The sequence below is a fragment of the Diuraphis noxia genome, unplaced genomic scaffold, assembly GCF_037042655.1.
Source record: "Diuraphis noxia isolate RWA-SAM2 unplaced genomic scaffold, SU_Dnox_SAM2 contig0001, whole genome shotgun sequence".
Classification (NCBI taxonomy): domain Eukaryota; kingdom Metazoa; phylum Arthropoda; class Insecta; order Hemiptera; family Aphididae; genus Diuraphis; species Diuraphis noxia.
Genome location: NW_028301711.1, coordinates 2205080 through 2220083, shown reverse-complemented (window position 1 = coordinate 2220083; position 15004 = coordinate 2205080). Strand labels below are relative to the sequence as shown.

The window sequence follows — 15004 nt, the reverse complement described above, 5'->3', positions numbered from 1 at the left end:
TATAATATATCCTAGACTGACAAATCATCTCCGTTCAGAATCGTTTTTCGTATACAATGATACCTATCATTGCATTCAAATTTAATCCCATCCATTACAGTAACCTACTGTACAGCAGTGCGACATCCACGACTTACCCGCTTTTTTCTTATTTTTCTCATTACGAGCCTCTTGTTCTAGTCTCAACTTTTCCTTTTCAGATGTATCTGTTAAAATTTAGACTTCGTTTTCTTTCTTGTACGATTGTATCTAATCTCACTTGCTTTTGGCAGAGGTATTATGTTTTCAGGGGTTTATATAGTATGACCACTAGTAGATGGTTGTACACATTGTGGCGTATTAGGAGTCAGATGTTGAATTAAAGTATGGTCAATATTATTATCTGTAGTGGTTGACTAATTGTTGACAGTTCAATAGCAACAGTATCATTTATTGAATCAGCAGTAAATGGTCTATCAGTAACTTCAGAGCACAAATAATCTTCATCCGTGAACACATTTCTGTTAAATGGCCATATACCAGTTTTAATAAATCCAGATGTTCTATTTTTTGGAGTTGCTGCTAATGGGAGAGATTCTTTCACTAATGACGGTATATCATATATGGATATTGGGATACCAGGATGTGCGTCCATCTACTCAATAGCTGAATTATTGTAAAACGTTTTAAAGGGGCCATAGACTGACATATCCAATGGTTGTAAGTGATTCGTAGTGTGTGGTGAAAAAGATAGCAACACAATACCATTTTCCTTACAAAAATCAATAACAGTAATAGACAAATGAGAAATATGAATGTCTAAAATGAGTAGGACCGGAGATGATGGACTACAATTAACATGTTTATGAAAATGCTGAACAAACATTAAAAAAGAAGATTCAGTTGGGTGGCTTGCTCCAATGCTACCACTAGGTCCGTTACTTACAAAATGCTGTTTAAAATTAACTCTTGGAAATATAAGCATAGGTAGCAAAGAATTACCTATTTCATTGATTGCAAACACCATTGTTACAGTTGTCCCTCTTTCACCCGAGGTAGATCTTCCAACTTGCTTCTTCCCCTTTTCAGCAACAATTTTTTTTTGTTTTTTCACAGTTGTGACATCAGTTTCATCAACATTCCATACTCTTTGACCCTCAAAATTATGCTTCATATGTAGATTATCAAAAAAAATAGCAAAATTGTGATTCTCCCAAGACTAGTTGCTTCAGCTAAGCGTAATGATCAAGTAGGATTTCTTTTTAAAAAACTAGTAAACCATTCTTTAGAGGCTATTTTGTGTACATCCCATCCTTTGGGGTATGCAACATTATTTGATTTTGCATATTCATATGCCAATACCTTAACATCTGATGGTGTAAGACCATAATAAATTCTGCTAAAATGTACCAAGTAATTAGGTAAAGTCGATTCTAACTCATCTGAAAAGATTTGTTTTTTTTGCTACTTCTTTATAATTGTTCTGACGTACCAAAAGGGTATATTACTATATAATTACTGTTCTTATTATACTTATTTAGCTGTTGAGCCAAAAGGGCTATATTATATACATATATATCTAATATCTATATTTATTGTCATAACTGTCGTGCCATAAGGGCCGTATATATTATTTTATATTCTATTGGCCTCAAGGGCTATACATATTTATTATATTCTGTCGTGCCACAAGGGCCGTGCATTATTTATATTTATATTAATTATTTCTACACGAACATCAGTTCTAATAGCTGTGTTTATTATTTTCTGATCTGTTCGTGCCATAAGGGCCGAGCTCTTTATTATAGGTCCCTTTACTCTATTGGGCCAGAAAGGCCAATTTGTTATATTTGTATTGTCAACCACCAGGGCTGCACATTTGCATTATTATATTTACATTACTTAGCCATAAGGGTTGTGATTTATTAATATCATATCTTTTATACATTTGTGTTGCTGTGAGTTTATCATATATTTGTGTTATTTTTATTACTATTGTGTATTATACAGCAACAGCCACTATTACCAAAAACCGTGTTACCATTTTTATTATTATCAATTATCTATTAACAAACTCACACATATACACACCTAACACATCACCACACTACATAGCTCACTAGTATTTGCGCTGCGAACCCAACCAATTCTAGTTGAGATACAATACATATTACACACAAATTTACATAAGTCGGTCGGTGTGTGAGTACCTATATTAGCGTACGAAGTATTTTGGTGACCGGGCGTCACGTTCTATTATTGTTACCGTACCCGGCGCGAACCTTAGAGGATCATCATCCAAATAATTTTTTGTCACTGGAGCAAAGTAATAGGGGTTTTAGGACCGACTTGGTGGAACCTCTTTTACGACGGTATTCTAAGATTACCGGTTCCCGAAGCCACCAAGCTTATAGCATTCGCCGATGATGTGGTGTGAGTAGCCGTAGCTCATAACTCTGTGCTGCTGGAGCAACTGGTCAACCCAGTATTGTCAGACGTTGCTCAGTGGATATCGGAAAATGGCCTAACCCTAGCCCCCGAGAGATCGTAATGTGTCTTTCTAACGAAGAAGCACTCCTTTGGCTCACCGCGGCTACACGTACGAGACTTCCCGGTGCCTGCCTGTCAATCGAACCATAAAATACTTGGGCGTGCAGCTGGACACCCGACTTTCCTTTGTGGAGTATGCAGAGACAGTGGCTGTAGGATCCAAAAAAACAGCGGTCGCGCTTGGCAGACTCATACCAAATGTTGATGGGTCCTCGCAGTGCAAACGTAGCCTGCTCATGAGTATTGTGAATAGTTGCTTTTCTTCTCGATTGGGGGCAAAAATATACAAATTAAATTTGGATATCACACGTGACAGGGCGACGTATAGTTGACCGTGAGAAAAACATTTAACGCATAGTTCAATTCCAGCAACGTTAAGTGTTTGTCCCTGTGCTTTATTTATAGTCATTGCAAATGCTAATTTAACGGGAATTTGAATACGTTTAAACTTAAAAGGTAAATCTGAGGGTATAATTGGTATTCTTGGTATTAAAAGGTATCTGGGATTAAACTGTCATTCCCAAGGTCCAGGAAGACAGCAGTATAATATGAGAGTGTGAATTGTAATTATAATATGTTAATGTAATTTAAAAGAAAAAAAATAGTAGTATAGCGACTCCGTCGGTTTACTACAGAAGTATATAAGAAATGTTCATAAAAAAATTACAAATAAAAGTCTAGGTACATAAAAAATAAAAATATTGTTTAATTTAAATTTTATATAAAATTAAATATGGTTTTGGTCTGTTTAGGTTGTGTTTGTAAAAAATATTTAGGTTTTAAACAGAGAAGGCTACTTAACAACCGTAGAAGAAAATTACAATTTTCCACCAGTAAGGTAACAAAACAAAAATATCCTCAGGTCCTGACGAAAACTATGCTAGACGCAGAGCCCTTGGAAAATGTCATGATTAATGAAGAACTAGAAAAAAAAAATCTGATTTTATAAGTTCATTATTAATGTCAGTTGAAGCTCGGAAAAAATTAGAATTTAATACCAGAGATCAGTCTAATTCAACTTTATGGCATGTTGAACGTCGAAATCGCTTGACAGCATCAAATATCGGTAGAATATGTAGAATGAGGAAAATGAATCATGCAAGGCTACTGTCTATGATATTCTATATCAAAATTCTACGTGTAAGGCTATGGAACATGGCAAACTAATGGAACCGTTAGCCAAAATTAGTTTTGAAAACTTAACCAACAATAAAGTAAAAAACTGTGGTTTATTTGTAGATGAAGATATTCCTTATCTTGCAGCTACACCAGGTAAATATGAAATTATAATATAATTACTATGCAGTGACTTATACATAATTAGTTTTGCATATTGATAGGTATTACCTAATATATTATATTTGTTTATTTTTCAGATGGTTTAATAGGTGATTCAGCAATTATAGAAATCAACGCGATTTCAGATAAGAAGGTTATAAAATAAATTTAAAAATTCTTTTAAAAATTAAATATTCCTATATAATATGATTCTAGATACTATTTTTTTACTCGGAAAATGATGGAATAAAATTAAAAGTTCAAAGTTTATACTTCTATCAAGTTCAAGGTCAACTTAAAATAACAAAGAGGGATCTATGTTATTTCGTTATTCATACTGATTCTTGGACTCAAATTTTAAAAATTAAATTTGATTTGTCATTTTGGAAAACTAAAATGGAAGAACAATTAATAATTGTAATTAAAAAGAATATAATTTTTACCATACATTAATCAATTTTAATAGATATGTCATTTTTTTTTTTTAATTTTAGGTTTTATATGGAATGTACGCTGCCCGAAATTGTGGACCCACTTTATCCAAAAAGGATGTTAAAGTCAGATATCAGAGAACCACACAGAATAATACTTGATACTCATAATTTGATATTCTATTGGCCATAAGGGCTATATATATCTGTATTATTCTTGGTCATAAGGACCTCGTATTATTTTTATATTAATAATAATTGTTATTGTAAATTTGCAACGTATTATATCTGATTGGTCATTAGGGCCGCAGAATAATTTGTACCAATTGTTTTTCTATTCTGTTGAGCCATAAGGGCTATATATATATTCACTATTGCTCTGTCGTGCCACAAGGGCCGTACGTAATTTTATGATTACTTTTGTACGAGCTTCAGCTATTAGAGCTGTGCTGATATTATTATTTGAGTTGTTCGTGCGTCGTGCCATAAGGGCCGAGTACTTATATTATAAATTATTCTGTTGGGCCAGAAGGGCCACAATATTATAGTTTAATTTGTCAGCCATAAGGGCTGCACATTTGTATTTGTACCTATATTTATATTGTTTAGCCATAAGGGCTTGATTATATTATAGTATTATTTATACGAGTACCTTGATGTTGCTGTGATTTTATTATATACTTGTGTTACTATTATTATTATTGTGAATTATACAGCAACTCATTTACCAGCAATCGTGTTACCATTTATTTAATTTTAGTTCAATTATTGTACACACGCCCACATATATACACACATAACACAAATAACACACGTAAAACACAACACGCACTACATAGCTCGACAGTATTTGCCCGGCATTCCCGGCCACTGCTGTTCGAGCTATTACACCAATACACACCCAGCTAGTCCTCGCACATTTAAGATCTAGGTGGTAGTGGTGAACAACAAAGGTGTCCGGTCCGGGATGCGCATATTATTTTTATATGCTCCCGGCCCTAACAATTTTAATTAATTATACCTAAATTTGATTTTTTATTTAAATAAAAAATTATATGATTCTACTCCAAAATAATTGACATATGATTACCAATAGTCCAGTCAAATTAGGAAAAAGATCGGAAAAAATTCGCCCTCAACTGAATTTTGGCACACAATTAAAATGTCCTTTCCCAATCAATATACTAAAAGTCCAGACGCCTAACCCATGTGCGTATTTTATCATCCCCTAAAAAGGGGTGAAATCTACCCTCGCACTATTTTTATTATAACTCGTTAACCGTTGAACCCACGACAAAAAAGTATTGAACAAAAATTTAAGACCGTAAAATTTACTATAAGAATATAATATGAAAATCACTTAAATTTTAACGTGGTAGTTATAAGTAAAATTTTTTAAAAAAAATTTGAATTAAAAAAAAATGTTTTTTTAATTTTTATTTTTTTTAGCCAAAATGTATAGTTTAACACCAAAATGACCTATTAGAAAAGTTATAGCCTTTTTTGTTTACATAATATACTATTTTTATTTTTATTTTTATATTTATTACCATTAGATGTAAAGTTTTTTTTATCTCCGGCGCTGTTATATCTGTAGGGTTGATAATACGAAACAATTTCGAACATAATATAAAAATTCACGCTTGAAATCGATTTTAAATATCGATAAAAATCTTTAATTTTTTAAAAAAAAATCAAAATTAATATCGAAATCGTGAATCATGAAATCATTACATTATCAAATCGATTTTAAATAAATTTAAAAAAAAAATCAAAAGTATACAATCATACAGACATCAGATCTATTTATACTTAATATTGTTCATAATATGCACATTCATTGTTAAATTGGATAATATTATTGACTATACATATTGGTTATCATGCACAATAGTGTGTATAATAATAACTACCTACTAATAATTAATAACTTATGTCTAATATTTTGTTTTCTGAGAATGGAATATTTACAATATAGTATACATATTATAGAATAATACTATAATAGGAATCGGAATTCGACGAGCGTTTGACTTGTTTTTCGATTTCAAGCCCTGCTATTTATATCATTTTATACATTACAACTATATAAATAGCACTACTATTATTTTTTTTTGTTATCATGGATTTTTGTGAACAATAATTAATCAAATACAAATAACTTATTAAATATGAATGGAGAATGTTTATTCAGATTATTAATACATATTTAAAATTATACTATACAGTTTTAAATTATTTAAAAGTTTATTATTATTATTTTAAAGTTTATAACTTAAGTTGACATTTAAGAAAAAAAATCGTCCGAGTCACGTGTACATTTTTACATTTTAGTGCACCATCCTTGTCTGCCAAGGAATCAATCCTTCTGCCACGAAGTAATCTGCATATCTTTCACGAAGGTCTTGAGATCTTCTGGTTGAATGATTGACTAAACTATTTTTTAATGATTCAAAACCATTCGGCTCTAACTCGTCCCTCCAATTACCTCGGACAATTTCTCCAGTATCAAAATTTTCTGAATCGACTGGATATTCAAATTGTCTATATTGTAATTTAGTTTCATTGGGCCAGTTATGAAGAGCACAACATGCTTTTACAATAAGAATGACCTTTTCGGGGCTGTATGGAAACGGTTTTTCAAATACTCGAAATCTAGCGGCCATTATGCCGAAAGCGTTTTCGACTATTCTTCTTGCACGCGACAATCTATAGTATAAAATTTTCTGTTTTAATGTCAACTGGTTTCCAGGAAATGGCTTAAGTAAATATTATTTTAAGGGAAATGCGTTATGAATTGAATAAAATGCTTGTCGCCAACTAAAACATGACCTTCTGGTAGCATACCGTCCTCTAATGCTTGATACAAACTGAAGTTACGAAAAACACCTCCATCAGACACTCTCCCATTACATCCAACATCTTTATAACTAAAACAATATTTATGGTCCACTACTGCCATTAAACAATACTGTTTGATTCCTTGTAATTGTAGTACAAGCTTCCTGATTCGGGAGGTGCTTTAATTATAATGTGTTTCCCATCAATAGCGCCACAGCACAGGGGAAAGTTCCATTCGTTTTTAAAACCCTTCTCAATATTTTTCCAACCTTCTTTGTCAGGAACCTAAAAATACAAAATACACAATTTATCTAAATCTTATAATAGTATTTTATTATTAAGTTCCCTATATTAAATTATTAAAAAAAAATTAACATAATCTATTTACTAATTTTTCAGTCAAACACAGATAACGAAAATAATATATCTGTAACAGAAACCGAACACACAGAAAATACTATTGAACTCACATTAAACTCTGAATTTTGTGAACCAAAACCAAAAAACAAAAAGCAAAGACTTTCACAACTTAAGACTATGGTAGAAGACGAGTTTGAGGTTTTTGGAAAACACATAGGGCTACAACTACAATCAATGCCATTACTATTAGCACTTGAGGCACTAGAACATATTCAAGTTTATTTGAATAGACTTCGTAGACAGCATTTACAAAACTCTTCTGACCAAAATATAATAATTACGAGATCATCCACTCCATCGGAATCGTCATACATTCAACAAGATTCACCTTATAGTTCTGCTTCAACATATAGTTATTTTAATAGTCAGTCCCGTGAAGATACAGAATGCTCGTCTCAATCAATTCCTCAAACACAACAATATAATATTCAAAATACAACGATGGAAGATATATCTACCTCAATAATTATGCCGTCATTTCAAGGTTTGCAAAATAGCACTACAACGAACGACATAATTACAACTACAATCAATAACGCTAGTTGATTACTGTTATTTTGAATGTACTGTTGATTTTTAAATATATTCGAGATGCGAGAGCATTCAAATATGTTTTTATTAAAATATTAAAATTAAATAATTATTTTTTTTATATTTTTTTTCATACCTTAAGTTTTAAAATATTTAAATTGTTAAAAAGTGACTGTTATTTTATTAAAATATTTCAAATTATTATTTTGTTGAAAGTAATTGATAATACTGTTTTATAACTTTGGTTTTATGATTAACCTAAGTTGAATTATATGTTAAAAAATAAAAAGTGATGGTTTTTTTTTTAATAAATTAATAAAGGTTTTTAAAAATCAACTAGATAATGGGTTTTCAAATGATTTTTTTATTTCTTACCTTAATAAAGTCCTGTAATGATTCGTAAATGGCTATACAAACTTCTGGAATGAATTCTGAAATAGTTGATTTTCCAAGTCGAAAAATATGTGTTAACGTCCTTAAACTGCATCCCGTAGCAAAAAAGTATAGAACTGTTTGTAATTTTGTTTTTGCTGGAATCGCCATTCTTAAGTGAGTGTCACTACGTTGAATTTGTGGTTGCACTTTTTTCAACAAAAAATTAAAACAGCTTTCAGACATTCTTAGCGTTACGAAGTATTCTTTGGGGTCTTCAAATTCTAGTTCTCTAAGAATACCATTTGTAGCTCCCAATGTGTCTCTTCTCTTGATCCATTCCCTAATCCACATTCGCTTTGAATTTTTATTAAGCTCTTCTTCTACCTCTTCTAAAATAGCCGTTGAAATAAGTCCTATTGCTTTATTCAATTTTTTTTTTTTGTAAACTATTCATTTTGGAAATCACTTTTCACAGCACCAAAACGAATACTAATGTACTAAAACAGTTTTAAACCCTATTGTGTCTGAACACTTTTCAGTTACTAAACCGTTTAGTAGTTAGTACATACCACTTGACTAAATTACTGGCATAGTCTGAACTAGCCTTTACGCGGGACCGCGTCAAGTTGCAGCCTTTTGTCGGCGATGGCTTATCAGGCCTTCGGGTGCGACCGGTCAGCTGTGGAACCATTATCAGTGTTTTCATATTTATTCGGTTATGTTCAAAACCTCAAGTTTTACGGTTCGTCATGCTTTCAGTGTCACAAAGTTCTTAGTTTTTTTATTGTTTAGTGTGGTGACACTGAAAGACCGTTTATTGAGTTTCTTGTGTGTTTCGTCCGTTACATGTAAAATTGACAAAGTTAGTCACTTCTTTTTTGTCTGCTGTCCAGTCAGCTCGTTCATCGAACACATTGTTGTGATTTTGTGAATTCGTGGTCTGGTAATTATCGTTCTGTGCATTTCCATTGCCATCGTTAATTTATTATCCCCAGTTTTAGGGTGGTCAAAATTACTAGCGATTTGTAGTGATTCAACGTGTTTTGGTTCTCGTTGCTCGTGGGGACAGTAGTGTATACTAAAGATCCTGTCCCGGCTGCATTCAGTGATCATTGTTGTGAAGTCATCGTGAACAGTTGTCGGCACACATTCGCACGTACGCAGGGTCAATTTGTTTTTTATTGTAACCTATTTACATATCCACAGGCCCTGGTGCGGTAGTGTGGGTGTAAAACCAGGTTTGTGTTCCAACTGTTATGTGAGTAACTGTTAGTGACCAAAATATTTGTGTGCATATGACCGACGAGTCTTGAGTTACTGCATTTCATTATTATTAAATTGTTATTATTATTACATTATTTGGTGTAGCCATATAGGCATATTATTTGAATTTTTTCTTATTGTTATTTGCCAAACAGGCACTTATTGTCAATTTATTGCATTGTTTTATTTTATATTTTATTATTTTTATTGTTGCGCCAAACAGGCAAAGTTCCTATTTGATATCATATTATTAGTAAGCTGTATAGGCAATTTGATATTTTTATTGTAATAAAGTACCTGCCACCAACTATTATATTATACTGTATTATTATTATTTGAATGCGCTGAGGTAGTGCTACATTAAGTTGCCTACTAATTAAAGGCACGACTTAATATGTTATTAAGCGCTGAATGCGGCAACATAATCTAACCGTATACTAGTAATAATCTTTAAACATTTTTTTAGATCGCAACTAAGACTTTTTTACCTGATTTAATCCCGACTGCAACACGGTATCAACCCATAAGTCAGCTCCTTATGTTAAACAGTTTAAAATTAAAATGTTTCTGGAATTATAGCCTAAACCCGTTTATCTTATACATACCTCGTTGAATATTGTATTTAACTTAAATTTTATAGATTAAGTATAATTTATTGCACTTATAGGTAATGAAAGTCTCAGCCTGTTTAATATTAATAAACTAAATTAAAATAACATGAGTAGGTATATAAATGAGTTTCGATTATAAAAATAATAAAATAATTTTGTTGTTAAAAATATAATTGAAATCTATTAGGAATACGAATCAAGATTTAGTCTAATTTTATGAAGAACTAGGGTTAATTTTTTTTAATTTAGTTAACATAATTTAAATAATCAATCTAGTTCACATTATTTATTCATCTAAAAAATTTGTATACTACCTTCTTATACCTACTAAATTTATGAAAATAAAATTTTAAACTGTTTATTACTTCAATTTGATTAATGTGTTAACTACTAATTTGGATTTATCTAATGGACACAAAGTACACAGAAGATTTCTATTTTTGCATTGTGGTAGTATTGTCTTGCGAATACTGTAATTGCTGCCATCTTTTTTACAAATGTTATAAGTGACTCCGGTAGCTTGTTCACAAACTTCTGGTTTTGTCAATGCTTTATTTCTTAAAGTATCCATTAGTAATTTCTTCGCCTAAAGTTAAGATCAAATAGTTGATGTCAAAATCTTACATAATATATTACTTAACAACTAGGGTTTGGAAATTATAAGAGTTGCATATTTTTCTATATGCTTTCGATTTATTTATAAATTCAAGCTATATAATTTTGAGTTTAAAAATTGAAAATTAAAAATGCAAATTTTGTCAGCAATTTTCTTTATTTTCACATTAATATCATTTATATTTAAAAATTTATAAAAAATTGATTCTTTTCTTTTTTAATCTAAGTAGAATTTATCTTTATAACAAAATGATAATAACGCTAAAAATGAGCGTTAAAAAATTCGATATTATTTTTCCTAGTTATTTATTATTATTCCTTTTCATACGTTGATGGACAGTTGATTTAATTATTTTTCAAAAACACCACCCTTAAAACGTCACTTTTCATTACTGCTATAGCAGTAATATTTTTAGTTCTGCTATAGCAGTACTGACTCCCGTCACATTTTTGATTAAAAAATTACTGTTATACTAGTATTACATTTAATTGGTTAATTATTTTATAATTATTATGTTGAAAGCTACGGTTTATTTTAAGGAATGCATAAAAAGATAGGGAAGTTATTTTTATTTAATGAAATGAAACAAAAAGCAATTCAAAAACTTTATTATATTATTGAAAAATTATACTTATACAATACTTAGATCATTATTTTAAACTTATTTTTTGTTAATTAATTAATTTTAACTTTATATTCATCCTTCTGGTTGAGCAGCATGGTAATTTTTAAAACATAGTGGACACAGAAGTACTTTAAATTTTTGACATTGAATGGAAGTTTGTTTTCTGGTTTTTTGTTTATAACACTGTACACAATTTTTAAATTTTTTTTGTCTTTTATAATTTGGTGGTAACGGCTTGATTTTATGAATTTTTTTTTAATTAAAAAAAATCAGTTGCTGTAGTATTTTATGGAATTTTAATTAAATCTTTAATAAGTAAGTCTCTATATACTTTGAACCTGAAATCTGGACAGTCAAAATGTTGTTTATATATATATAAAAACTATTCCATATAGCGAAGTCTAACAGATGAAAAATAACTTTCTTGTACCACTTTGCAGATTTCCGAGGACAAGAATAATAAGAGATTATTTGATCTACTCCACTCATAAACTCATTATACTTGGCAATTTCGATAGGTTTTGGTTTTTCTTGGCCATATTTATTTTTGGAGACTATCATTTTTGGTCCCCTCAGGAGCGCTTATATCATAATAGACAAGAGGCACAAAACATCAATTCGTAATTTTAGAAGTTACAGAGGAGCTGATAGAGATACTGACCATTATTTAGTTGTTGCAACTTTTGTATTAAAGCTGTCAATAAAATGGAGGAGTAAGAAACAAACAGGAAAGAATAATAAACTTGATATAGAAAAAGTTAGGAATCCGAAGGAGATAGACACATACCAAAGAGAAATTTCGGAAAATCTCAGGAAATATAATCTTGCAGAACATGAATCGGATAAAGTTACAATTTGGTCAAAGACAAAAGAATCTATAACAAAAGCCGCTGAAAGACTATGAGGTAAGCGCACTAAACAAAACGAAAATCATTGGTTTAATCTGGAATGCCAAGCTGCTATTAACAAGCGAAGTTTAGCTAGACAAAATATGATGCTGAATCCAACAGAAAAGAACATAAGTGAATACTCTAAACTCAGAACCATAGCGAACAAGGTGATTAGGCAACAGAAACGCGCAATGGAAAAAAGAGCTATAGAAGATATCGAATATTATAAGAAAGAACCTAGATTGTTTTTTAAGAAGTGCAGATAGATTAAAGAGGGTTTCAAGGCACGTACTAATTTCATCACAGACACGAATGGTCATATAATATCGGAACCTAGCGAGATCGTAAACAAATTTCAAGAATATTTTGAAGAACTGTTAAATAACAAAAATTCGCGCACTGGAAATAACAACAATGGAAAGTACGAAGAAATACTATATCACACAGCAGAACCTGAACTGCCAGCACCAAATATCGAGGAAATTGAAATTATTATTAAATCATTAAAGAATAATAAATCTCCAGGGGAAGATAATATAAATCCTGAACTACTAAAAATTGTAGGAAAAGAAATTTTAATTAACATACACCACATTATAGCAAATATATGGAACAGCAAACAAGTATTACAGGAGTGGTCGTCATCAGTTATCTGTCCTATTTTCAAGAAAGAGGATCCAACTAAAGTTAGTAATTATCGAGGTATATCGCTTTTAGACACAGCGTACAAGGTGCTCTCAATAGCTATCTTACGAAGAATAGAAGTAATAGCAATAGACATTGTAGGAAAATATCAGCGTGGTTTCTCAAAAGGAAGATCTACCAGTGACCACATCTTCACGCTCAGAAAAACAATGGAAAAGTATTATGAGTACGACAAAGACCTACACATGATATTTATAGATTTTAGACAAGCGTACGATAGCATCGACAGAGAACAGCTATTAACAGTACTTCAAAATTTTGGTTTGCCCAGGAAACTGGTAAACTTGGTTAAAGGTTGCAATTCCAATACTACATGCAAAGTGCGTTTCATGGGAATGGAGTCAGGGAATTATGAAGTCAAGTCAGGCCTGAGACAAGGGGATGCGCTATTCCCCATTCTTTTTAATATCGCTTTGGAAAAAGTAGTCAGAGATATGCATAAAACGCGAGAAATGGATCTAACTGGTAGCGGCACATTGTTTGCATATGCTGACGACATTGTCATTCTTGGAGACTCTCAAACCGAAATAGAAGAAAGTACAAATAAATAAATAAATTCTAGTAAAAGAATTGGCCTCAATATAAACGAAATAAGACAAAGTATATGATCATAAGTAGGCGACCAAGAATATTACAGAATCTCATCGTAGATGGATATACATTCGAACAAGTAGAAGATTTTAAATATTTGGGAGTCAATTTGAATAATATGAATGATATGCATAACGAAATTAGATTGAGACTAAATACAGCAAATCGTGGCTATTATGCAATGAGTAAATTATTCAGATCTAAGCTTCTTTCCAGAGAAACTAAGAAAATGCTTTATATTTCCTACTTGCGGCCCATAGTAATGTATGGGTGCGAAACATGGTCCACCACTAAAGGGGGTGAGACAAAGCTTTTAATATTTGAAAGATCCTAAGAAGAATATATGGTCCCATGTATAATACGGAAACAGGGGAGTACGAAAGGAGAACAAATGCAAATATTGAAAGAATCTTTAATGGACCAAATATCCAAAAGTATCTTGTGTCAAAGAGACTGGAATGGGCTGGTCACATATGGCGAGATAAGGACAGCCAAATGAGACAAGTTGTGATATCTAAACCAAATAAAACACGCCCCAGAGGAAGACCACGTCAGCGTTGGATGAACCGGGTAAAGAAAGACTTAATGCAAGTAGATGAAACTGCAATAATTGATGATGCAGACAACAGAGACCAATGGAGAGGCATAGTAGAAGCAGCGAAGGGCCTTAATGGCCTGTAGAAGCTAAAAAAAAAAAAAACATTTTTGGTTGATAATTGGGTGTTATGCATAAGACATTCCTCTTATCTTTCCATTTAGAAACATACACCTTATTTTGACGTTTCCAAATATGATCACCTCTTTTCAATTTTTTTTGAACATATTTTGGATTACACCTTCGGTTAATTCGCAATGTGCCAGTGGTGTGGGTATTGTGATTTAAAAGTAAATTCGAAAGGTTAACACTGTTATAGTAATTGTCCATAATCAAGTGATGGCCCTTATTTAAATAAGAAGCCATAAGCCTTAGTACTAAATTGTCAATTTTTGAAGTTAGTGCCCCACTTGAAAATTGTTTTCCCTTATACATATCTATATTTAAAACGTATCTGGAGAACAAAGCTCATAAAATTTAATGCCATACTTCGCTTTTTTTCCTTTGATATAATGTTGAAAATCTTATCTTCCACGGTGGAGAAGCAGAGACTCATCTAACAAAGGTTCAATATGCGGGTAAAAAGCTTTTTGAAAATTATCAATCAACATTGTGTACACTGGTTCAAATTTTTTTCACTGGGCCATCAGCAACTACTATTTTTTCCGAATAATCAACACTGAAACAATTCAGTTTGAAACAA

The 15004-nt window shown here is 31.5% G+C and overlaps 1 protein-coding gene and 2 pseudogenes across 2 annotated transcripts in view; 2 read left to right on the top strand and 1 right to left on the bottom strand.

The window, feature by feature from the left end:
* The window catches only part of LOC149059276 (uncharacterized), a 282105-nt pseudogene that overhangs the window by 197754 nt on the left and 69347 nt on the right, over positions 1 to 15004 (top strand). The gene's annotated exons all lie outside the window — the stretch shown is intronic.
* Positions 10641 to 15004, bottom strand: part of LOC107169845 (uncharacterized) — a 37914-nt gene continuing 33550 nt past the window's right edge. Inside the window, exon 6 of the mRNA XM_089218066.1 lies at positions 10641 to 10865. Within this exon, the coding sequence (XP_089074192.1) occupies positions 10641 to 10865 (225 nt within the window). The remainder of the gene's footprint in view (positions 10866 to 15004) is intronic.
* On the top strand, positions 13888 to 14387 carry LOC149059283 (uncharacterized; annotated as a pseudogene).